Source organism: Pollachius pollachius (genome assembly GCF_949987615.1).
Source record: "Pollachius pollachius genome assembly, chromosome: 14".
Classification (NCBI taxonomy): Eukaryota; Metazoa; Chordata; class Actinopteri; order Gadiformes; family Gadidae; genus Pollachius; species Pollachius pollachius.
Window position 1 is genome coordinate 11,571,615 of NC_136947.1, and position 27,297 is coordinate 11,598,911.

The 27,297-nt window shown below is 45.3% G+C and overlaps 1 protein-coding gene across 1 annotated transcript; it reads left to right on the forward strand.

Moving 5' to 3' along the window:
- Nucleotides 1–11,344: 11,344 nt before the first annotated feature.
- On the forward strand, nucleotides 11,345–27,010 carry brinp2 (bone morphogenetic protein/retinoic acid inducible neural-specific 2; the record flags this gene model as incomplete). The annotated part of the gene is made up of 8 exons (XM_079750419.1): nucleotides 11,345–11,610; nucleotides 16,653–16,843; nucleotides 17,163–17,347; nucleotides 18,662–18,767; nucleotides 19,444–19,680; nucleotides 24,847–25,069; nucleotides 25,561–25,867; nucleotides 26,186–27,010. 8 exons carry the CDS (start codon nucleotides 11,345–11,347, stop codon nucleotides 27,008–27,010), a joined length of 2,340 nt encoding a protein of 779 aa, XP_079606545.1.
- Between the last annotated feature and the right edge of the window lie 287 nt (nucleotides 27,011–27,297).

Sequence of the window (27,297 nt, forward strand, 5' to 3'; positions counted from 1 at the left end):
TTTAATGAGGCTTAATGGCCACCACTCAGGACATTAGGCTGGTTCCCACTTGGAGACAAGAACAAGCTAATAGTACTAGTACTAATAATATAATGACATATATGATAATTTGACGAATATCATATATTATGTATTATTAATAACAACAATAATAATGATAAAGGTTTGTTTCTTAATGTCTTTATATTTCAATATTTTAACGATTCAGAGTGAGCAGCCAGTGACACAATTATTTATTCTTATTCTTCTTATTATTTAAACATTAAACCTGTTGATCTGAAATGAAATTTGTTGATCTCAGCCATCTCGGATCTTCAATAGACTCAAAAGTTAATCTCCTCCCATCTTCAATCTCATTCTTCTTCCCTTTTATATCACCTTCCAATCTATTCCTCCAAGCATCTCTCTCACTCTGCCTCTCTTCCTCTCCCAGCCTCTCTCTTGCTCGATGTCTCTCTGTCTCTCTTCCTACCACCATCTCCCATATCTCTGTCTCTTCCTACCTCTTTCTCACATTTCTCTGTCTCTCTTCCTACATCTATCTCCCAAATCTCTGTCTCTCTCTTCCTCCCTCTATCTCCCATATCTCTGACACTCTTTCTACCTCTGTCTCCCATATCTCTCTCTCTTCCTACCTCTATCCCCCATATCTCTTTCTCTCTTCCTACCTCTATCTTCCATAACTCTATCTGTCTTTCTACCTCTATCTTCCATATCTCTGTCTCTCTTTCTATCTCTATCTCCTATATCCCTGTCTCTCTTTCTACTTCCATCTCCCATATCTCTGTCTCTCTTCCTATCTCTATTTCCCATATCTCTGTCTCTGAATGTTTCTCTGCCTCACTATGTCTGGCTGTCTCTCTGCCTCACTGTGTCTGGCTGTCTCTCTGCCTCACTGTTTCTGTCTGGCTCTCTGCCTCACTGTTTCTGGCTGTCTCTCTGCCTCACTGTGTCTGGCTGTCTCTCTGCCTCACTGTGTCTGGCTGTCTCTCTGCCTCACTGTTTCTGTCTGTCTCTCTGCCTCACTGTTTCTGGCTGGCTCTCTGCCTCACGGTGTGTGGCTGTCTCTCTGCCTCACTATGTCTGGCTGTCTCTCTGCCTCACTGTGTCTGGCTGTCTCTCGCCCCAGAGAGATGACAGACGGTGTTTGTTTTGCTGTCGATGGCTGCCTGTTCTCAGGAGAAGAGGGGAGGGCACATGATTGGAGTTGGCATGGCGACATTGCCAGGGAATCGTTGCAAGGGGCAACCCTCCGAGAGCATCAGTGCTCCATTCCGGCACTGAACCCTAACCCTTACCAATGAACTATTTCTAACTCATCAACTAACCCTAACCCTATCCATGAACTAACCCTAACCCATGATATAGCCCTAACCCTAGACCATGATATAGCCCTAACCCTAGACCATGATATAGCCCTAGACCAGGATATAGCCCTAACCCTAGACCATGATATAGCCCTTGACCTTGATATTGCCCTAACCCTAGACCATGATATAGCCCTAACCCTAGACCATGATATAGCCCTAACCCTAGACCATGATATAGCCCTAGACCAGGATATAGCCCTAACCCTAGACCATGATATAGCCCTAACCCTAGACCATGATATAGCCCTAACCCTAGACCATGATATAGCCCTAACCCTAGACCATGATATAGCCCTTGACCTTGATATTGCCCTAACCCTAGACCATGATATAGCCCTAACCCTAGACCATGATATAGCCCTAACCCTAGACCATGATATAGCCCTAACCCAGACCATGATATAGCCCTAACCCTAGACCCTGATATAGCGCTGGTCCTTGCCTTTCCACCAGTTGAAGAAAGGATCCCCCTAGATCCCCCAATATACCCCTAGGTCCCCCTAGGTCCCCCTCAGCCGTCACACCAGGCTGAACTGTGAGGTGTGGGTCGCTGGTTCGACTGAGACTTGTTTGCTTTATGTCCTGTGTGGGTCGCTGGTTCGACTGAGACTTGTTTGCTTTATGTCCTGTGTGGGTCGCTGGTTCGACTGAGACTTGTTTGCTTTATGTCCTGTGTGGGTCGCTGGTTCGACTGAGACTTGTTTGCTTTATGTCCTGTGTGGGTCGCTGGTTCGACTGAGACTTGTTTGCTTTATGTCCTGTGTGGGTCACTGGTTCAGGGAGACTTGTTTGCTTTATGTCCTGTGTGGGTCACTGGTTCAGGGAGACTTGATTGCTTTATGTCCTGTGTGGGTCACTGGTTCAGGGAGACTTGTTTGCTTTATGTCCTGTGTGGGTCACTGGTTCAGGGAGACTTGATTGCTTTATGTCCTGTGTGGGTCACTGGTTCAGGGAGACTTGATTGCTTTATGTCCTGTGTGGGTCACTGGTTCAGGGAGACTTGTTTGCTTTATGTCCTGTGTGGGTCACTGGTTCAGGGAGACTTGTTTGCTTTATGTCCTGTGTGGGTCACTGGTTCGTGGTTGAGAATTGTTGGCTTTATGTCCTGTGTCTCAGCCTCCACTGGGTTCAGGGGTCAAGCATTCTACCTGTCAGGAATTATTACTGTACGTTCATAACATAGAAATATGACTTCATTTTATCTCCACCAAGCTGGGAACAGCACGTGCCATAACCCCAGCAGCTTATGAAATGCATTTATAGGAATAGGATTCTAAAGTCTGTTATAAATGTGCCACATTTAATTGCTTGTTTTATTCAATGCATTCTTTGAAAGCTAAAAAAATAGGAAGGTAATTATATGTGGGGTAGATGGAGGTGTGGAGGGTGAGGCGGGTGAATGGATGATGGATTGAGGGATGATTAAGAAACCGACCCTTGATGCCGCTGACATCCAGAACTATCTGTCTCTTCCTTCATTCCTTTCTGAAACACTGAAGTGTGCCATCTCTAACCAACTGTCCTCCTAACTCTAAGAAAACATTGCTGAATCTCCATCACATACCACGAGGAACCTCGGTGTGCTACTGGACAATCAGTGATGCTGCACAGCAGCATCACCGCGGTGATGCTGCAGGTTTGCCCTCTCCAACATCTGCAGGATCCGGCCCTTACTCACGAGGGAAGCAGCTCAGCTAAGATAAACTATTGAAATCTCCTTTTATTAAAGAGTTGGATTCAAAATAAAATCGGTTTGGGTATGCTGTGATTATCTCTTTCCTACTCCAAACAAACAAACCGAAATAGTAGACTAGTTTCTGGTTTCACAGCAGTATGAATGGAAATGAAGGATGAGTTCCGCTGAATTGACTAACAGTTAGATATGAAACATCTTTGTGTATTCAACCTTCACATTCATTCATCAGGTCTAGAAATCGATTTATTTATCCATTCATAAATTTTTCTCCATCTCCTTATCTCCCCCTGGTTCTATCAAACAGTAACAAGACTCTTAAGAAATCAGTCACCTCAATTATAAGAGGAGAGATATTGAGATGCGTGTAGGGTCAGGGCCAGGGTTAGGGAGGGAACTACTGCTGGAGATCCAGTAGTAATGTTCCGCACTTAGTCCAGGCAAGGTCAGGGTAAGGGTTGGGGTCAGGGTCAGGGTCAGGGTTAGGGACAGAACTACTGCCGGAGATCCAGTACTTCTTTTCCTCACATAGTCCAGGGTCAGGGTTAGGGTCAGGGTCAGGGATAGGGACAGAACTACTGCTGGAGATCCAGTACTTCTTTTCCTCACAAAGTCCAGGGTCAGGGTTAGGGTCAGGGTCAGGGTCAGGGTTAGGGACAGAACTACTGCTGGAGATCCAGTACTTGCCATCTTCTGCTGCTATATTGTCAGGGGAGTTAGGAGTTCACAACAAGAACTAAACCCTTTCTCTCTTCCTTTAGTAAAGATCTGTAGCCTTCTGCCCATCAGCCAACCACTCTCTATCCCATGTCACTTCACTATAGTATAATCTACTATACTGTACACTTAACATCATGGGAGGTTTTCCATTGTTTAATGAATACTTTTAATGTTAGGTATAACAAGATAAGTGTGATAAAGAGCTCTTTGTTTTGTGAAGAAGGAAAGGGAACCTTCTATTATAACCCGAACTCCAAGAGGGAAGAAGGCTCCATTCTTCCTTTCTTCTGCTAAATGAGCACAATAAGCACCTAATGAAGGACATTAAAGAAAGTCCTGATGCAATACAACAAGCTACTCCTCCCTCAATAATACGACTAACCAGTTTATACCAGCGTTTTGTATGATGTACTTGGGGCTAATGTTAGGTGATTCGGTTAGGGTTTGATTTCTTTCTTTGAGGATTTCTGCATTTACTGTTAAGTGATTCATTTTGCTTGTTCTGGTGAAAGCAATCCTTTCAAATGAAAACCATTTGGCCTTGGCTTGAATGTGGAGTAGATGTTTCTCAGAGATTCTGAACAAAAAGAAAGAGAGAAAAATAGAAAGACTTGAGTAGGTGTTATTTAGAAACGATGAGGTTTCAGACAGACGGTTCCCAATCAGGAGATCCACAGAAAAAGAGATAGAGGTGTGTTCCAATGGGCTGACTTGTTGCCTCATTCCCTGGACCCTATATCGTAACACTACAGAGTACACTAGGGAGTACGTCTGTGGGGAATTCAAGCACTTATTATGCACAGGAAGTCCACAGGCCTGACGTGTACTGTGACATTAACAAGCCAACCCCTGTCACGCCGTGATCTTACTGGGCTAATTGATGAATCCCAAGATCGTGAAAAACACTTTGCATCATGGGATACAATGCGTAAAAAAGTGTACACTTCGTTTCTGTTGCATTATGGATATTAAGTAGCGCACAATGTGGGAAACAGATTTGAACACTCATAAAATGGAGATTCATTTACCTATTTACTCGTCTGTTAATGAACATTTTGGACACTAAACTGCTACATTGGGTACACCTTAACGTGACGTGGAAGTAGAAATTAAAATAGATATTAAAAGATCTGCATCATGTCTTTTAGAGACGACAGGGATCCTTGCAAACTGTGAATCAATCTTTAGTCGCGGCCTATATCGGGCGAAAGGCGGACCATTTAAACAGAGACGCACTAACCTGGGCCGCCCACTGTGATGGTGGCGGTTCAACCGTTAGCATAGTTAGCATAATAGCATTATAGCATTGTGTCCAGGCTGTTGGCGTCGGGTTACAGATGTTGGAACAAAGTCATTTGAATCTGCCGCTACTGTGTGATGATATGTCTATGGTATATCTATATTTACATGATATTAACATAATATTAACATGATATTTAAATAAAATGTCGATTGCAATTCTACATGATATTAACATATTTCTATATTTACATGATATTAACATTATATTAACATGGTATTTCTATATTTACATGATATTAACATGATTTCTCAATGATATAAAAATTGAGCAGCAAGACAAAAAGAAGGGAACTATAGCGCCACCTCAGAGGAGAATGTTTGTATGTATAATAGATGCTTAATGTAGATTATCTCTCTATATATTTAATGTGTTTTAGCGAGGCATCGCCTGATTACAGCTCAGAGAGGTTGTCAGAGGAAGAAGAGGAGGATGACAAGGAAGATGGTTAGGAAGGGAAAGAGAACCAGCAGGTTGGGGCGGGACTATCTCACTAACATACTAGGAAATCCCTTTATGATCGTAACTTTGTTGGGGTTCCCAACTGATTACTTTGTACAATTAAACTTAAATAATAGCTCTTAAACCTTACATAAAGCCTTACATACAGCTTACATATAGCTTCATTACGTAAAAGGTGAACCAAAATGTTATTATATTATGCACTCAGAAATTTGTTACATTATCGAATGGGGTTTCCACATTATAGCTATGGGTTTAATTACAACTAGAGGTTGAGAAACTCTAGCTTAAGTAAAAGTTGTTAAAATAAACTGATGATGAGAGCAGTTTGAAATATTATCTCACAGGTTCACATCCCTTAAGAAAATGTCAATTTCTCTTAAAAAGGCTATTAAAGGGTAGGTAACAGCCACCAACCAACAGCTAACAGCTACCAGCTAATAGCCACCAGATACTAGCTAACAGCCATGCAGCTACCAGTTTACAGACACTAGCTAACAGCTTACAGCCATTAGCTACCAGCTTACAGTAACTAGCTACCAACTTACAGCCACTAGCTAACAGCTAACAGACACTAGCTTGCAGCTTACAGCCAACAGCTACCAGTTTACAGCCACTAGCTACCGGCTTACAGCTGCCAGCAAACAGCTAAAAGTCACTAGCTTCCAGCTAACAGCCGTTAACTACCAGCTAACAGCCATTATCTAACACCTTACAACCACTAACAGCTAACAGCCACTATCTAACAGCTTACAGCCACTAGCTAACGGCTTACAGCCACTTACTTGGCCTACCAGCTAACAGCCACTAGCTAACAGCTTACAGCCACTAGCTTGCAGAAATGACCCAGGCGCTCTTGAATGTAAATTGGTTCATACAGAGCCAGCAGCCAGCTAACAACTACCAGCTAGTTGGAACCAGCATCCAGTTGACGGCTTCGTGCTAACAGCATCCATCTAACAGCTACCAGCATCCAGCTAACAGCTACCCGTATCAAGCTACCATCATCCAGTTTACAGCCACCAGCTATCAGCTAACAGTCAAAAGCTAACAGCTTCCAGCCACTAGCTACCAGCTACCGGCTGAAAGCCAACAGCTGGGGAGGATTCATGTTTCATTAGCTTTGACAGCCCGCTGTTCTCTTGGTTATCAGCCAGTGAAGATGTTAACAAAGGTATTGATGGACCCTAATTCACCATATGGCTGTTTGTTCTGCTAGCTGGAAGATGTCCAAAAAACACCAAAGAACATTCTTACACACACACACACACACACACACACACACACACACACACACACACACACACACACACACAGACACACATTCCCGCACACACACACACACACAAAACACACACACACACACACACACACATACACACACACACACGCATGTAAACCACACATACACACACATATACACATGATCAAACACACACACACACACACACACACACACACACACACACACACACACACACACACACACAGGCTCTGGAGGGTACTTACCACCTGCTCATTATAAAACTAACAGCTCTTTAATTTTAGGAGTGTAAGTGTTTCATTATTCGTAGACACATCCTGCCCTCTGAAGAAGTACTTCATCATGTTTTATTTTTACCTTTCAAGGTTTCCTGCCTCAAACTTCTTTACCTCCTTGTTAAAAAGCTTATATCAGACTGACATAAGGGCTGGGTTCCAATAATTTGTCTTTAGCCATGCGACTTCGCTAGCTCCCTAAGTCACCAGATGTTTCCTCCATCCCCATTTTACCTCCAGTTCCAACAGCAGAATGCTTAAGCTGCTAGGAGCTGTCTGTGATACATCAGTGTTATATTACAAAAAGAGTTTAGTGAATATCCAACTACGTCATTAAACATACGCCCATAAAAACATTTTTAATTTCTACACATTACAGCTGAGCAACATCACAATGCTACGTTGCTCCGAGTTACAACACTAGTTTTATGGCAACGTGAACATTGACATTCCTTTTGGCAGCATTGTTTTTTAGATAGGTAGCGAATATCAATAAATGTTAGCTTGGTTCCCTTACATCATTATTGCTACTCCTCCTATACCACAATGTTGGTATTGTAACCAGGCATGCATGTTTCAATAGCAGGACACCTCAGCATCTTAACAGAATCGACCTGCTACAAATCCAACAACCATCCAATGCAACTATCCACCACTTGTTTCCTTGACAACGCTATAACTATATGCTCAAATGTCTGCAGAAGAGTGATTTAATTTCAGCAGATTAAGTAGATAAAAAACAATAACGATATAAATGAAATTATCTATAAATAAATTGTAAACTGTTCTATAACATCTATGACATCAGAATCAGAAAGTTTTTACTGCCATATTTGCCCACAACCTCCTCATTCTGGCAGCAGATCACCAACGGGGGTCGGGCCGCTTCCACCATATATATATATATATATATATATATATATATATATATATATACATATATAGAGAGAGAAGAACACAGCAGGCGACCAGGGGCTCAAAGTCCCGGCAGCAGAAGGGTTCTTTTGTTTTGGAGATGAGCACCACAACAGATGAACTGTCTGCACACTGTGTGATGATGGTGGAGCTATGGAGGGCAGGACGGTCCTCTGTGCATAAAGAAAACAGAAGTCTGAGGACCAGGTTTGAGGAACCAGCCTCACTACTGGAGACCAGGAACCAGCCTCATGAGGAACCAGCCTCCCTACTGGAGACCAGGAACCAGCCTCATGAGGAACCAGCCTCCCTACTGGAGACCAGGAACCAGCCTCATGAGGAACCAGCCTCCCTACTGGAGACCAGGAACCAGCCTCCCTACTGGAGACCAGGAACCAGCCTCATGAGGAACCAGCCTCCCTACTGGAGACCAGGAACCAGCCTCACTACTGGAGACCAGGAACCAGCCTCCCTACTGGAGACCAGGAACCAGCCTCACTACTGGAGAACAGGAACCAGCCTCCCTACTGGAGACCAGGAACCAGCCTCATGAGGAACCAGCCTCCCTACTGGAGACCAGGAACCAGCCTCACTACTGCAAACTTGGAACCAGCCTCCCTACTGGAAATGAGAGCCTCACTACTGGAGATGAACAGACAGATGTTCACCGTGCTCAGCGTCTGTCACATTCTTGGACATGGTATTTGACGGAGTGATGAAGCAGCCCTCAGCACCTATGGGTCGGCCACTTACAGCCAACATGATTGGCTACAAGGTCAGATAATGTCACCCCGGCCCAGATGAGCTTTTGTTTGAGAGTCTCTTCTCCACAGAGCTTTTGTTCAGTAAACGCTGATTTGGTAGATCAGAGGACAGCCAGATGCAATAATAATAAAACGAACTCGGCGAGATTAAAGCGTTGTATTTTCAGTCGGTTCTTGAATGCTTTTGCAACATCACTATCAGATGGATATATTCCTTTTCATATCACATATATTCGTAATTTCAATAGAAGAAGACTCGGTTTCTAGGCTCATAGGTCCATGTACATAGGGTCTGGAAACGCTACACTGCCCCCTTGTGGACACGTTAACACAACGTGTTACCGCAGTTTGTTCAGCTGAAGCATCGGGCCATCCTTGTGGTGGCCCTTGATACTGATTCAACAAGAGATGTCCTTGAGTTAAGTTCTCCTCCTGGCGATGCAGAGGAAGGTAAATAGGAAAGAGGGTGTCTTGAATAATGCAAGGCCAACATTAAATGTCAAGGCTAGAAATTCCACTTGTTCCTATTGTCTCTCTGACGTCGTGACATGTTTTATGCATTTCATAATTAGCCCAGTGTCGTCAGGGACAAGAAGAGCAGGTCTTTCTCTGAGCAGTAATGGATAAGGAATCTGGTGATGTTCATTTGAAAGGCAAATTGTGCAGCTCTCATAAACAGGCCAGAGTTTAGCCTCAGTCCATTTCCCCACCAGTGATGGAAATGTATACATATATGGTATACATCTCTTTATATTTATATCTGAGAGAGAGAGAGAGAGAGAGAGAGAGAGAGAGAGAGACAAAGAGAGAGAGAGAGAGAGAGAGAGAGAGAGAGAGAGACAGCGACAGAGACAAAAGACAGAGAGACAGAGACAGAGACAGAGAGACAGAGCGAGAGAGATGGAGAGAGATAGAGAGAGGTTGCACTTGTATTCTTTGAACTGAATGAAAACCTAGGGAGGATTGTAAAATATTTATATTAATAAATATTTATAGCAGAGTTGGCAGCAAGAAGGAAAAAGACACATTTTAAATCTTATCTTGAGATTACTAAAACCAGTTGTCGACATTAAATGCTGCACTGAAGCCTTTCCTTTGGAGACTGTGTTATTTGGGTTGGGGTATGGTGAAGGTACAGCTGGTTTATTAGGGTTAGGTTACATACAGCTCCTTTATGTGTAAGATGGGATAGGTCTTGGGTTAAATCTGATAGGTCCTGGGTTAGATGTAGCAGGTCCTGCGGAAGATGTGATAGGTCCTGGGTTAGATGTAACAGGTCCTGGGGAAGATGTGATAGGTCCTGGGTTAGATGCGATAGGTCCTGGGGAAGATGTGATAGGTCCTGGGGAAGATGTGATAGGTCCTGGGTTAGATGTAACAGGTCCTGGGTTAGATGTAACAGGTCCTGGGGAAGATGTGATAGGTCCTGGGTTAGATGCGATAGGTCCTGGGGAAGATGTGATAGGTCCTGGGGAAGATGTGATAGGTCCTGGGTTCAATCTTACAGATCCTGGGTTAGATGTGACAGGTCCTGGGTTAGATGGATAAGGTAAGAGGGTTAGAGAAACAGATGGAGGAAAGAGAAGCCGTAGGTTTCATGGTTTTTCTCCAAACCCTCTCCTCCCTCCTCTCCTCTCCTCTCTCTCCTCTCTCCTCTCTCCGCTCTCCTCTCTCCTCTCTCCTCTCATTCTCTCCTCTCGTCTCTCTCCCCACTCCTCTCTCCTCTTCTCTCCCTCCTCTCATATCTCCAGAGAACAGTAGGGCATTGTCTTCTGATCAAACATTAATATAAAGATGAGGCGTGACTTTTGTGATTTATGATTTATGAATGTAATTATTTTATCATGCAAGGACAACTAGAAGGATGTTTTCCTGCATTGTGGAGCTTTTATAGTGGACATGGTTTACAGATGCATAAAATGTATCAGTATTACCAGAAAGAATATCTGAAATATAAGCCAATGTCAATCTGAAAATGTTAGAATGATTCAGTGGTATATATATATATTTTTTTTATTTATTATTTATTATTATTTTTATTTATATATATGTATACATAAATATATATACATATATATCTAAATCTATCTAATCTATAATCTATAATCTATATATATATTAGTGGTTTCACTGTTATTAGGGTTTTCTGAATGTACTGTAACCAGGGTAAGAAGGCTATGAGTATAGATGATTAACTGCTGTGGTATGGTGGAGGTTAGGGTTAGGGTGGAGGTTAGGGTGGAGGTTAGGGTTAGGGTGGAGGTTAGGGTCAGGGTGGAGGTTAGGGTCAGGGTGGAGGTTAGTGTTAGGGCGGAGGTTAGGGTGGAGGTTAGGGTCAGGGTGGAGGTTAGTGTTAGGGTGGAGGTTTGGGTTAGGGTGGAGGTTAGGGTGGAGGTTAGGGTGGAGGTAAGGGTTAGGGTGGAGGTAAGGGTTAGGGTGGAGGTTAGGGTTAGGGTGGAGGTTAGGGTGGAGGTAAGGGTTAGGGTCAGGGTGGAGGTTCCCAGTAGGTAATGGGTTTTGTGTGCAGGTCTCCGAGGTGACGGAGGAGACATGCGGCTCCCGGGTTCCCGGCCCTCCCAGCATGACGACTCGTTGGCCAATAAGAAGAGAGCGCTGCTGCTCCCGTGCTAGCGGGCTGAGCTCCATGCTGCTCTGGACTCTACTGCTCTGCTCCTCCTCCGCCTCCTCCTCCTCCTCCTCCTCCTCCTCCTCTCGGGTGGGGGTGCTGGGTGGAGGCCAGCTGGACTGGCTGCTGTCGGAGCGAGGGCCGTTCCACCGCTGCCCCGAGTACACTGAGTTCAGAGACAGGTTCCTGCAGAGCTTCTCCACCCGATACAAAATCTACAGGTACGTTTGTGTGTGTATGTGTGTGTGTGTGTGTGTGTGTGTGTGTGTGTGTTTGTGTGTGTGTGTCTGTGTGTGTGTGTGTGTGTGTGCGTGTGCATGTGCATATGCGTGTGGGCGTGTGTGCGTGTGTGTGTTTATGTGTGTGTGTGTCTCTGTGTGTGTGTGTGTGTGTGTGTGTTTCTCTGTGTGTGTGTGCGACCTGGTCAAGTGTCTTCTCAACTAAAGTATAAACACACACAAGGAGAGTGACTTGGTGAGGTTAGGTCACTAACCCTAACTCTAACTCTAACCCTAACTCTAACCTCTAACACTAACGGCAACCTCTATCTCTAACCCTAACTCTAACCTCTAACCCCTAACCTTAACTCTAACCTCTAACCTCTAACCCTTACCCTAACCTCTAACCTTAGCCCTAAACTCTAACCCTAACTCTAACCTCTAACCCTAACTCTAACCCTAACCCCAACCTCTCACCCTAACTCTAACCTCTAACACTAACCTCTAACCCTAACTCAAACCTCTAACAGTGACTGCTAACCCTAACTCTAACCTCCAGCACTAACTTCTAACTTCTAACCCTAACCATAACTCTAACCTCTAACACTAACCCTATAAACACAGACAAGGAGAGTGACTTGGTGAGGTTAAACTAATGCTAACTGGTTTCATATGATGGTTTAGACTATAAACCATCGTATTAAACCATCTTATACACTCTAAACTTTAGAGTGTCTATATGATGGTTTAGAGGGATATCAAGCCACTTATAGGGAATTTCGGGAAGGTTTTAATTGTGAGTGTGTGTGTGTGATTGCGGGGGTGGAAAGATCTTAAATGTGGGTGTGTGTATGTGTGCAGAAATGTTAGCACGGGCAGGAGGGGGGTGGGGTGGATATTGTTTTTGCAATATATAGGACTAGGCTGGGGAGTGGTAGGCTAGTATATGAACATATTATTGCATATATGGATGGATGGATGAATGTATAGATGAATGAATGGTAGAACAGAGGAAGGATGAATGGATAGGCTGTTCCTCGTATATTTTTATGGATGTTATTTTAAAGGCCCCTCTAGGGATTGGCATTGGAAATTAGCTAAAGCTACAAATGCTATGATACAAGATACAATTCATGTGGATGGTGCACAATCCACATGAGTTGTATCTGTTCCTATCAAATAAACCCTAAAAAAAAATATATATCTATATATCTATATATGAAGTTGTTAATATGATGGTTTAGTGTGTCTATATGATTGTTTATAGTGTCTATATTATGGTTAAGAGTGTCTATATGATGTTTAATAGGATGGTTTATAGTGTCTATATGATGGTTTAGAGTGTCTATATGATGGTTTAATAGGATTATTAGAGTGTCTATATGATGGTTTAATAGGATGGTTTAGAGTGCCTATATGATGGTTTTGATTGTATATGATAGTTTAAAAGGATGGTTTAGAGTGTCTACATGATGGTTTAGAGCAGGGTTTTCAATGTTTTCCAGGCCAAGGACTCCCAAACTGATGGAGAGAAGGAGCGGGGACCCCCTACTTGTATATCGTATAAAATGTTTTTTGTATTAAACTGGCCCTATTGTGCCATGTATAAATGTACCTTGTTATTTTGCATTCAATACTAAGATATTCAAATAATACACAGGTTCATATATTCATGTTTTTATTTGAAACATGTGCAAGGTACAGTGAGTAGGGTGGCCATGCCACTGCCATTCATAAACATAACATAACATAATAAACTGATACCTGCCAAGATCAATTGCATATAATCATGCATAAAAGCTATTCAAATGGACATTTTTAAAGCATAAATGTGGAAACGAAAATTAGTGATGTTTGTTAGTGTCTCTCTTATCACTCCGCAAGTAGTCCGGTAACTTATCAACCCCAGCGTGTCCTGTTGCTAAGCGACGTCAACGTCTTTGGCGGACTATTTCTCTGCTGATGGCTTATTTTTCCGATAATGACCGGCATTCTGTACATAATCCCTTACATAACAGCACTCTCTCTCTCCCAACAGTCTTGGCTGCGCACTCTCATCCAAATGCGTATTGTTTGCGGCGGAGAAGGGGGTATATATAAAGACCGGACGAGAAACTGACGTCGCTGTGCTGTCCTTCTTCTTAATTGAAAGAGCAGGCAGAGAAAAGCTCTCTCCTGCTGGGCTTTCATCAAAATCAAATACATATAAATGTCGCAGCCAGTCCAGATTTGTCTGGTGTGCGCGAGAGACCGTACGTGCGTACGAACGTACGCTTACCACTTTTGTAAATGCCATATATATAGTACATTCGGATTGCATGATAGGAATAGATCTATTCCGATTAGAAATCTGATCAAAAGTAATGTAAAATGTAAACGCGGCTAGTGTGTTGGATTCATGTTAATATGTATTTAAAGACATTTGAATTTGTGGAAAGAATTCCGGGGGGGATATAGCATTTTTTTCTAATCAACCAAATCTTTCCCGACCCCCCTGCAGTACCTCCGCGGACCCCCTAGGGGTCGCGGACCCCCTGTTGAAGACCTCTGGTTTAGTGTCTATATGATGGTTTAATAGGATGGGTACAGTGTCTATATGGTGGTTCAGAGTGTCTATATGATGGTTTAATAGGATCGTTAGAGTGTGTATATGATGGTTTAGAGTGTATATGATGGTTTAAAAGGATGGTTTAGACTAGAGTGTCTATATGATGGTTTAATAGGATGGTTTAGAGTGTCTATATGATGGTTCAGAGTGTATATGAGGGTTTAGAGTGTCTATATGATGGGTTAGGGTTTAATAGGATGGTTTAGAGTGTCTATATGATGGTTTAATAGGATGGTTTAGAGTGTCTATATGATGGTTTAATAGGATGGTTTAGAGCGCTATATGATGGTTTAATATGTTTAGAGTGGGGATGGCCAGCGCTGGGACCAGGGAGGCTAGTTGCTACGTGCTAAGTGGTTTCATTAGCTGCATCCATCTTCATTAGCAGCTCTCTGGTCGCTCAGGGAGACGGAGGCAGAACAGTAAACGATGCTCGGCTTCTGCTCTTCAATACGGTGCCGATGGCAACGATTACCACATCCCACCACTGTGAAGGATAAGGATAAGGTTAACCTCCCCTATCAACCCCAGCATGAGGTACACTTTAAATCAAGACACCTCCTCTTTCTTTTAATCAAGATACCTCCGCTTAACTTAAATAAAGATACCTCCTCTTACTTTGAATCCAGATACCTCCTCTTACCTTAAATCAAGATACCTCCTCTTACTTTAAATGAAGATACCTCCGCTCAACTTAAATAAAGATGCCTCCTCTTCCTTTGGATCCAGACACCTACTCTTACCTTAAATCAAGATACCTCCTCTTCCTTTAAATCGAGATACCTCCGCTTAACTTAAATAAAGATACCTCCTCTTCCTTTAAATCAAGATACCTCCGCTTAACTTAAATCAAGATACCTCCTCTTCCTTTAAATCGAGATACCTCCGCTTAACTTAAATCAAGATACCTCCTCTTCCTTTAAATCAAGATACCTCTGCTTAACTTAAATCAAGATACCTCCTCTTACTTTAAATCCAGATACCTCCTCTTACCTTAAATCAAGATACCTCCTCTAATCTTAAATCAAGATACCTCCTCTTACCTTAAATCAAGATACCTCCTCTAATCTTAAATCCAGATACCTCCTCTTACCTTAAATCAAGATACCTCCTCTAATCTTAAATCAAGATACCTCCTCTACCTTTAAATCGAGATACCTCCGCTTAACTTAAATAAAGATACCTCCTCTTCCTTTAAATCAAGATACCTCTGCTTAACTTAAATCAAGATACCTCCTCTTCCTTTAAATCGAGAAACCTCCTCTTCCCTTAAATCAAGATACCTCCTCTTCCTTTAAATCCAGATACCTCCTCTTACCTTAAATCTAGATACTTCCTTTTCCTTAAATCAAGTTACCTCCTCTTATCTTAAATCAAGATACCTCCTCTTACCTTAAATCAAGAAACTTCCTCTTCCTTAAATCCAGATACCTCCCCTTATCTTTAATCAAGATACCTCCTCTTCCTTTAAATCCAGATACCTCCTCTTACCTTAAATCTAGATGCTTCCTCTTTCTTAAATCCAGATACATCCTCTTACTTTAAATCAACATACATCTTCAGGTCGGGTTAATGTTCAATATTTGATTGAATATGTACAGACTCACTTTGGTTAGGTTGAGAAGGAGTTAGTGGCTGTGTTAGGACTACACTAATATTAACCTGGAGAAGGGATTAGTGGCTCTGTTAGGACTACACTAACCTGGAGAAGGGGTTAGTGGCTCTGTTAGGACTACACTAACCTGGAGAAGGGGTTAGTGGCTCTGTTAGGACTACACTAACCTGGAGAAGGGGTTAGTGGCTGTGATAGGACTTCACTAACCTGGAGAAGGGGTTAGTGGCTGTGTTAGGACTACACTAACCTGGAGAAGGGGTTAGTGGCTGTGTTAGGACTACACTAACCTGGAGAAGGGGTTAGTGGCTTCGTAGGACTACACTAACCTGGAGAAGGGGTTAGTGGCTCTGTTAGGACTACACTAACCTGGAGAAGGGGTTAGTGGCTGTGATAGGACTACACTAACCTGGAGAAGTGGTTAGTGTCTGTGTTTGAATCGTCTGAATGTGTGAGTGTGTGTATGTGATCTCAGTGTAATTAGTCCTGGACTGCCGACCGTTTGTGAAGGCATTTGAATCATGTGTATTATCCCGTTTACAGAACTGGCTAAACTAACCCGTTCTAAACTTAGTCTCCCCTAACCCTTACCCTAAACCTCAAACGAAATATGTATGACACATATAGCCTTGCAACTAGAAGGTTGCTAGTTTGATCTCATCGTGGTGTCCCTGAGCAAGGCAGCCTAACGGCTCCTGAGGAGCTGGCTGTCGCCGGGTTGACTCTGCTGTCCTTGTGAATCTTTCTCAAATTGCTTTGGATAAAAGCCTCTGCTAAATGTAAATGTACTATGATTATTCCTTGCATTTGTATTTTGATTGACAGGGAGTTCAGCCACTGGAAGGTGAGCAGCTTGGTGACGGAGAAAAGAGATTCACTGCGAGCTCCGTTGCCGCTAGCGCCTGAGTTCCTACGCAACCTGCGGTTGCTAGGGCGACGACCCACCCTGCAACAAATCAACGAGAACCTCATCAAAAAGTACGGGACCCACTTCCTGGTCTCTGCAACCCTGGGAGGTGAGAAGGACCTTCTAACTACAGTAAACCTTCTCCTCAGCATCTTTCTATCTGTGAGGCTTTGCTCATGGTAACCCTGTTAGGTAACCCTAACCCTAACCCTAACCCTGCTCCCTAACCCTAACCCTAACACTAACCCTAACCCTAACCCTAACACTAACCCTGCTCCCTAACCCTAACCCTAATATTAACCCTGCTCCCTAACCCTAACCCTAACACTAACCCTGCTCCCTAACCCTAACCCTAACGCTAACGCTAACCCTAACCCTAACCCTAACCCTAACCCTTACGCTAACCCTGACCCTGGGTTTGCTCCTAGGGGAAGAGTCTCTCACCATCTTCCTGGACAAACAGAAGCTGAACAGGAAGTCGGACTCTGGCTCTGGGAACAGCTCTGTGGTTTCTCTGGAGCTGCTGCACCAGCTGGCCGCTTCATACTTCACCGATCGAGAGATCACTCTGAGGAGGCTCCACCACCTGCAGATAGCCACATCAGCTATAAAGGTACACCTGAACACCACCTGCAGATAGCTACGTCTGCTAGGTCTGGTACAACCTACCCCTAGTGCTAGGTCTGGTACAACCTAGCCCTAGTGTGTGGGTGTGTTGTGTAGGTATGGCTGTGGGTGTGTTGTGTAGTTGTGGCTGTGGGTGTGTTGTGTACTTTTGGGTGTAGGTGTGTTTTTTAGTTGTGGGTGTGGGTGTGTTGTGTACTTGTGGGTGTGTTGTGTGGTTGTGGGTATAGATGTGTTGTGTAGGTGTGGGTGTAGGTGTGTTGTGTACTTGTGGGTGGGGGTGTGTTGTGTAGTTGTGAGTGTAGGTGTGTTGTGTACTTTTGGGTGTGTTGTGTACTTGTGGGTGTGGGAGTGATGGTGAACAGTCCTTTGGAACAGAGTGACTCATCGTCTGTACTGACACTAATCATGTTTTTCAACCAACCAATGCCGTAGGTTACAATGCAACGCGCTTCTATGGAATTTCTCTGTGTAGTGCAGTGTGTGTGTGTGTGTGTGTGTGTGTGTGTGTGTGTGTGTGTGTGTGTGTGTTTGTTGGTGTGTGTGTGTGTGGGGGGGAGAAGTGACAGCTGGTGAGTAGGAGGTCTGCTCTTCCTTAAAGAGTAGATCTGTCTGACTGAGGCTGAGTGCTGCGATGTTGAGCCACAATATCTCAGCAGAGCTTTGTGTTGGTGTGTTTGTATCGTATGAGCTTGTGTTGTGTTGGTGTGTTTGTATCGTATGAGCTTGTGTTGTGTTGGTGTGTTTGTATCTCGAGTATGTGCTTGTGTTGGTGTGTTTGTATCGCATGAACTTATGTTGTGTTGGATGGTTTGTATCGTGTGTATGTGGTTGTGTTGTTGTGTTGTATGTGTGTATGTGCTTGTGTTAGTGTGTTTGTATTGTGCGCATGTGTTTGTGTTGGTATGTTGCATGTGTGTAGCACTGCTACCCAGATCAAAAGCATTGTCGTTCCTGAGGTGGTCTGCTGAGCTGGGAATACTTTCTTTATCTTTCTTTCTGTTCTGCTATATTATGTTATGTTATGTTATGTTATTTTATGTTATGTTATGTTATGTTATTTTATATGGTGTTTACATGAAGGATGTGTCACAGAGATAAGAGGTTTGTCTCCTAGGTAACGGAGACGAGGACCGGGCCGTTGGGATGCAGTAATTATGACAGTGTTGGGTTTCCTAGGTAACGGAGACGAGGACCGGGCCGTTGGGATGCAGTAACTATGACAGTGTTTGGTTTCCTAGGTAACGGAGACGAGGACCGGGCCGTTGGGATGCAGTAACTATGACAGTGTTTGGTTTCCTAGGTAACGGAGACGAGGACCGGGCCTTTGGGATGCAGTAACTATGACAGCCTGGACTCTGTGAGCTCCGTCCTGGTGCACAGCCCCGAGAACAAGATCCACCTGCAAGGTAGGACCTCCGCCTGTACCTCCACCTTCACCTCCACCTGCACCTCCACCTGCACCTCCACCTCCACCACCACCACCAGCTCCACCTCCACCTCCAGCTCCACCTCCACCTCCAGCTCCACCTCCACCTCCACCTCCACCTCCAGCTCCAGCTCCACCTCCACCTCCACCTCCAGCTCCAGCTCCACCTCCACCACCACCTCCACCTCCAGCTCCTCCTCCACCTCCAGCTCCACCTCCACCTCCACCTGCACCGTCACCCTGCACTGTCAGGAGTGTGTTGTGTAGCAGTAGAGCTCAAACTGATGTTGTGTAGCAGTAGAGCTCATACTGATGCTGTGTAGCAGTATTGTATTGTTGTGTAGCAGTAGAGCTCAAACTGATGTTGTGTAGCAGTAGAGCTCATACTGATGTTGTATAGCAGTAGTATGTTGTTGTGTAGTGTGTTGTTGTGTAGCAGTAGTGTGCGTTGTGTAGCAGTAGAGCTCATACTGATGCTGTGTAGCAGTATTGTGTTGTTGTGTAGCAGTAGATCTCATACTGATGCTTGTGTAGCAGTATTGTGTTTTTGTGTAGCAGTAGTGTGTTGTTGTGTAGCAGTAGGTATCATACTGATGCTTGTGTAGCAGTAGTGTGCGTTGTGTAGCAGTAGATCTCATACTGGTGTTGTGTCTCAGGTCTGCAGGCCGTGCTCCCGGGGTTTCTGCGCGGCCGCTTCGTGGAGGCGGCCCTCAGCTATGTGGCCTGCAGCTCGGAGGGAGAGCTTCTCTGTCACAACAATGACTGCTGGTGTCGCTGCTCCGCACACTTCCCAGCATGCAACTGTCCATTCGCCGACATCCGAGTCATGGAGGAGAACCTGAAGAAGAGCAACGACGCCTGGAGCGAATTCATCAAACACTTCATGGAGTCAGGTAACAGAGGTCAAGGGTCATCCCTCCTTAACACTGACATAGACTCTTTAACTCTTTATTACGATTCAGAACGGCAGATTAACTTTCTACAACGATTCAGAGCGGCTAATTAACTCTTTATGACGATATATAACAGCTATTAACTTAAAACAATTCAGAACACGTTAAACTAGGTTAGTCCAACATCCTAACATTAGTGTTTTGGTGAGGGTTTAGGTTAGTCAAACATCCTAACCCTAGTGTTTTTGTGAGGGTTTAGGTTAGTCTAACATCCTAACACTAGTGTTTTGGTGAAGGTTTTGGGACAGGGTATTTATAAGGATATCGAGTACAACGTGCGATTGTCAAGCAGCAGATTGAGATCCTGAACCAAACCAAGGTACCTTCACACTGGGACGAGCCAGCCGGTCAGAGTCTCTATCTTCTAGCTCAGCCGCCTCAGGTAAAGACCTCTCATCTCCACAACACGTCATGTTTCCATCAAGGCCCGTTGGTTGGCTGATGAGGTCGGCCTTTGGTACGTGTTGCTTTGTGGGGAACCATTCAGTTGTGAGAGGACTCTTTCTAAGAGGCCAATAGAGAGAGTTTGGGATTATAGGGTTGAGAGCTGAGCATGGGAGATGCTGCCTTTGGCACAAAGCAGTCAACTCATTGAAGCATGGCATGGAATGACACACATATATTTATATGTGTGAGTGTGTGTGTTTGTGTGTGTGTCTGACTCTCCCTCGCTCTGCTGCTCTCCTCTAAAGGATGGGGTTACTGAAAGGTAAACAGACTAGGTTCTGGTTGAAACCAAACCTGTCATCACCTATAGTTAGACTGTAACTATAGGGGATGACAGTTACCATAGCAACCAGCTACTCTGTAGCTGTTACAGAGGAGCTGGTTGCTACGGTTATCAGCACTGGAATGCTGGACACAAGCAATCGTAGCACCTTAAGTTCTACATTGTTTTAATACACCAGCACTCCTTGGGGGGTGAGTGTGAAGGAACATTGACCGAGGGGTATCCCAGACCAGGGGGCACTAGGTAAGCAGGGGGCCCCCAGGTGCCCGGGGGGCTCCTGCCTGCTGCAGCTGGTCCCTGGGTAGCGGGGGCTGAGTAATAATAATTATAATAATACATTTTATTTAAAGGCGCCTTTCATGGCTCTCAAGGACACCGTACATTAGAAAAACATTTATAAAATCAGTAACAGATACACAGAACAGTGGTGAGACGGGCAGAGGGGACAGTGAGGTGAACAGAGGAGTAGGGGCGGAGTTCACGGGAGGGAGTGGCAATTTGAGGTCTGTTAGGTATGTGGGGGCAAGATTATGGATGGCTTTGAAGGTGTAGAGGAGGATTTTAAATTGAATACGGAAATGAACCGGGAGCCAATGAAGCTGGTGAAGGACAGGGGGGATGTGGTAAGAGGACTGTGTTCTAGAGATGATACGTGCTGCTGAGTTTTGAACCAGTTGGAGTTTATGGAGGTTTTTTTTTGGGGGGGGGGGGATCGAAGAGGAGGGAGTTGCAGTAGTCAAGCCTTGAAATGAACAGAATGTGAATGAGGATGGCAGCGGAGTCAGTGGTGAAGGAGGGCCGGAGACGGTTAATATTGCGGAGGTGAAGATAAGCAGTGCGGGTGATGTTATTTATGTGTGATTGGAAGGAGAGTGTGGTGTCGAGGATGACACCCAAGCTCTTGACCTGGGGGAGGGGAAACCAGGAGTGTTATTGATTGGAATAGAGAAGCTATGGAATTTGGAGAGCGTTGATTTAGTACCAGTGAGAATAAACTGGTTTATTGCTGTTACATTGTAGACAATTGGAGGTAAACCAGGTTTTAAAGTCGGAGTGATGGTGGAAGGGAGGAGTCAGGTTTGATGGAGAGGTAGAGCTGGGTGTCAAGTGTACAAGTGAAAGTGAATATTATAGTGACGAAAGATATTGCCGATAGAGGAAGAGGTGATGTGGTGATGGAGGAGGGTTGGGAAGTGAAGGACTTTAGTTTGATGAACTGCAGTTCATCAAACTAAAGTCCAAGTCTATTGAGGAGTAGGCTATGGTGTGGGAGATGGTGTCAAAGGCCGCACTCAGATCAAGCAGGATGAGGATGGTGAGGAGTCAAGGGTCAGCTGCAATGAGGAGGGCATCAGTCAGTGCGTTTACATGACACTCAAGAAAGTCAAATGTTTGGCTTAGTCCGTCTATGATTGGACTATTAGGATGCATGTATACACCTTAGTCGGACTAAAGTCGAATCGAATCGAATTACTCATAGTCGGATTAAGACCCCTAGATTATTCAATTGTTAGTCGAATTAAGCGTGCATGTTTACGGTCAAACGGATTGGAATCGGATTATGCCTTCTGCGCATGCTCGAGATTTTTTTAAAAAGTTGGCGAAGAAGATGGAGGAAGCCGGTGTCGTGGCAATGTAGTTACCCCCTACAAGAGGTGTATAATCATCAACATGCATTCAGTACACACTACGCTTCTGTTACAAGAGTAGCGTATGTGTGTGCGCGAGAATGGCAGTGTGTGTGTGAGTGACTTCAGCGAGTGAGTGGACGAGCGAGGAGAGCGAGTACGTTTACATGCACAGCTTAATCCGATTAAGGCCATAGTTTGACTATGCTCCTCAATTGGACAACTGCAATTGTCCGAGTATACATGGCGGTGAGAAAATCGATTCATTGGCCGAAGCATTTCTTACCCCGGTACGATAGGTGGCGCTGTGCCCATTTCAACTAGTGGTAATAGAGCCACCGGTTAACATCTTTACTTCACTAGCAACAACAAACTCAGGCGGCCGCAGCATTCGAGACAGATGTTTTCAGTAGACAGCTGTCAGTTCACTTCGGGTCCATGTCATTTCTCCAACGGTCCATTGTTCCGACCTCTTGGTCGGAACAATGGAGTTTCAATATGGGCTTCAGAGAGTCAAAGCCAAAGTTCCCTTACCCCAATTCCTTCTCCACCATGGCCGAGATAACCCTCACTATGAGTCTTTACTAGTTGCTGAAGTACCAGAGAGTCGGAGAACCCGACGCAGTCTTTAAGATTCATAATATCAGAGAATATCCCCGTCAGTTCGGCCGCGGCGCAATGAATGAATAAAGATCGTAAAAAAACATTTATTTTAACAAATGTGCCCGAAGTTACTACTTTACAACCTCGTTGATGACCAACATTTAGAATCGATGTACTTTTATTTCAGCCTTGGGTGAAATCGAAGTTTTACACCTTTCCTGCTGTCGGCTCCCAGACCGTAGTCGAGGAGCACAGGAGAGACCTTCCCTCCAGGGCCGTTCTCTCGGGGGTAACACCCTTCACTTTGACCGGCAGTGGGTCTGCTTATAGGTCAGAATGAAGTGGCCACCGATTATTGACAGGCTGGGTACTTTATCCGTAGTTCCACTAACTTAACAGTACACGTTTGCACAGACACAAACAGACTCGTTCATTCACTAAACTGACAAGCGTAACCGCTCACTCTCCTCGCTCGTCCACTCACTCGCTGAGGTCACTCACACCCTCACACTGCCATTCTCGCGCACACACATACGCTACTCTCGTAACAGAAGCATGTCGTGTACTGAATGCATGTTGGTGGTGACACACTTTTTATAGGGGGTAACTACATTGGCACGACACCGGCTACCTTTTTAAATAAATTGCCGTCTCTCGTTTTCCGACGGCAACAACAACACGACTATCGTCTCCTTATACTTCCGGATCACGGCCCCCGGGAAAAATCTTGAGCATGCGCAGAAAGCAAAATCCGATTCCATGCGATCCGATCCGTTACATGCATGCTTAATTCGACTAACAATCAAATAATCTAGGTGTCTTAATTCGACTATGAGCAACTCGATTCGATTCGATTATAGTCTGACTAATGTGTATACATGCATCTTAATAATCCAATCATAGTTGGACTAAGCCAATAATTCGATTTTCTTGAGTGTCATGTAAACGTGTTTGTGAGTGTCAGTTTAGTGAATGAACAAGTCTGGTTGTGTCAAATGTGTACTGTAAAGTCAGTTGAACTACAAATAAAGCCTGTCAATAATCGGTGGCCGCTTCATTCGGACCTATAAGCAGACCCACTGCCGGTCAAAGTGAAGGGTGTTACCCCCGAGAGAACATCGGCCCTGGAGGGAACGTCTCTGCTGTGCTCCTTGACTACGGTCGGGGAACAGCAGGACAGGTGTAACACTTCGATTTCACCCAAGGCTTAATTAAAAGTACATGTGTTCTAAGTGTTGGTCATCAACAAGGTTGTAAAATAGTAACTTCGGGCACATCTGTCAAAATAAATGTTTTTTTACAATCTTTATTTATTCATTGCGCCGCGGCCGAACTGACAGGGATATTCTCTGATATTATGAATCTTAAAGACTGCGTCTGGTTCTCAGAATCTCTGGTACTTCAGCGACAAGTAAAGATTCGTAATGAGGGTTATCTTGCCCATGGTAAAGGAACTTTGGCTTTTGACAATTGCAGTTGTCCGATTGAGGAGCATAGTTGAACTGTGGCTTTAATCGGATTAAGCTGTGCATGTAAACGAGTGATTTTAATGAGGGCCGTTGCAGTGGTATTGAGGGGGCGGAATCCAGACTGGAATTGTTCATACAGATTGTGGTGGGATAGGTGGGAATGGAGCTGAGGGGTGACTATTTTATCTAATATTTTGGAAATGAATGGAAGGTTGGAAATTGGACGGAAATTGTTGAAGTAGTTGGGGTCAACTCCAGTATTTCTTTTTTAAATAGGGGTTATTGCAGCAGTTTTGTAGGGGTTGGGAATAATTCCAGTGGCAAGGGAGGAGTTAATGATGTCTTATATGAGGTGGAGCAGAGAGGGAAGGCAAGCTTTGACCAGGACTGTGGGGAGGGGGTCAAGGTGACAGGAGGAAGATTTGGATTTATGAATGAGTTCGTTGATTCTAGAGGGAGACGGCAGCGTGAAGGCAGAGGGAGACCAGGTGACAGTTGGAAATCAGAGGGTACGTCAGGGTGGGGGTTAGTGGCGAGTAGTGTCTGATGCACTGAAGAAGACAAGAAGCTCCCAGCGCTGCCCGTCTTCCAGCCCGCCGTCAGTAACTGCAGGTCGGGTCCTTCCCCAGGAGGCTCTCAGCCTCTCTCCATCGCTCACTAGTGGTTTCCTCCTCAGATGAGTTCAAGTCCTTCCTGCGGCGCCTCCCCACGCACCACTTCCTGAATGTGTCCCAGATCGCTGAGTCCTGGACCGGCGACCTCCAGCTGCAGAAGCGCTTCGCCCAGCTGGAGGCCAGCAGCGCTCTGGTCCTGGGGAAAGCCCGCAAGACGGTCCGCAAGCTGTTTACCCTTAGCAGGAGGTGTCCCCGGCGGCCCCGCATCCACCTGCCCAGAGAGAGGTATAGGCTGTATAACACTGAGAATACAGGCTGTATAACACTGAGAATACAGGCTGTATAACACTGAGAATACAGGCTGTATAACACTGAGAATACAGGCTGTATAACACTGAGAATACAGGCTGTATAACACTGATAATACAGGCTGTATAACACTGAGAATACAGGCTGTATAACACTGAGAATACAGGCTGTATAACACTGACAATAGAGCTTGCAGTGTGCAAGCTATTCTTGCACACTGCAAGCTTGCACACTACACACACACACACACACTGTGTGTGTGTATGTGTGTGTGTGTGTGTGTGTGTGTGTGTGTGTGTGTGTGTGTGTGTGTGTTTGTGTGCAGGGGGCTGGCGTCCTGGTGGTCACAGGTCCTGTCTCAGTGTGTGTGTGTGTGTGTGTGTGTGTGTGTGTGTCCGGGTCCCTCCTCAGTGTGTGTGTGTGTGTGTCCTGGCCCTCCCTCAGTGTGTGTGTGTGTGTGATTGCAGGGGGCTCTCCTCCTGGTGGTCTGGGGTCCAGTCTCTGCTCTACTGCAGCGAGCGTGGCGCCCTGGGCTCCTTCTCCGAGGAGGGGCGGAGCTGCAACTGTCCTGTGGAGCAGCCCTCCTGCCAGGGGTCCGTTCCCTGTGTGGTGGGCTCCTCCCCCAGCTCCTGCTCCGCCTGCGCTCCTGACAACACCACCCGCTGTGGGGCCTGTCACCACGGCAACTTCCTCCATTTTGGATCCTGCCGGCCGAGCGTCGCAGCGTCTCTGGACCGCTACCTGAACTTTGACCTGGACATGGCCGACAGCGAGGTAGCGCCCCCCTCCCGCGGGACATGTGGAACTGTTACTGTTTACAGGGACCTCAAAGTGTCTGTGTGGAACTGTTACTGTTTACAGGGACCTCACAGTGTCTGTTAACAGTGATTCCATAGTGTCTGTTTTTACAATGATTCCATAGTGCCTGTGATTACAGTAACTTTGCAGTGTCTGTGTTTACAGTGACTGCACACTGTCTGTTAACAGTGACTTCACAGTATCTGTGTTTACAGTGATTCCATAGTGTCTGTGTTTAAAGGGACTTCACAGTGTCTTATCGTAGTGCCTCATGATGTGCCAATCTGCCTCCAGGTGAAATATCTGCTACAGCGTCTGGACAGCAGAGTGGAGGTCCACGCCATCTACATCAGCAACGATGTTCGCTTGGGCAGTTGGTTCAATCCTGCTTGGAGGAAGAGGATGTTGTTGACACTGAAGAGCAACAAGAACAAGTCCAACCTCATCCACATGCTCATGGGAATCTCCTTCCAGATCTGCTCCACTAAGAACTCCACCTTAGAGCCGGTTCCCGCCATCTACGTCAATCCGTTTGGAGGGAGCCACTCTGAGAGCTGGTTCATGCCGGTTAATCAGCCAGTGTTCCCTGACTGGGAGAGGACTCGACTGGACCCCCCCATGACCACAGCCCTGTGTTACAACTGGACTCTGACGCTGGGCAACAAGTGGAAGTCTTTTTTTGAAACGGTGCACATTTACCTGCGAAGCCGTATCATAACAGACGACCCTGTGGTCAACGAAACACTGTTCTATGAGCCGCTGGACGGGGAAGACCAGACGTCCAACATGGGCTCCATGAAGATCAACACATTGAAGGTGTTTGGATACAGCATGCCCTTTGACCCTGAGGGCATGAAGGATCTCATCCTGCAGCTGGACTACCCGTACACACAAGGCACTCAGGAAGCAGCGTTCATGATGCTTCTGGAGATGAGAGACCGGGTCAACCGTCTGTCTCCTCCTGCCCCCCGGCCCCTGGACCTGTTCAGCTGCCTTCTGCGCCATCGCCTAAAGCTGCCGGCCGGCGAGGTGGAGCGCATCAGAGCATCCTTGACGTTGTTCCACTCCAAGCTCCCCAACAGCCCGCCAGAACCGGAGCTAGCACAGCTATGTAGCTAGCTAGATTCAGCTAGCATAACTTGCTAGCATAACTCAGCTAGCTTAACTCAGCTAGCTTAACTCAGCTAGCTAAACTCTGTGAACCTGATTCAGCCAGCTAAACTCAGCTAGCTAAACCAAGCTAGCTAAACTCAGCTAGCCTGACTCAGCTAGAATATCTCAACTAGCTACACTTAGCCAGCCTGACTCAGCAAGCTAACTCAGTCAGCCTGACTCAGCTAGCTAATCCAACTAGCTAAACTCAGAAGGGTTTAGGATCACCGGGAAGGAGCCGAACCAAACGGATA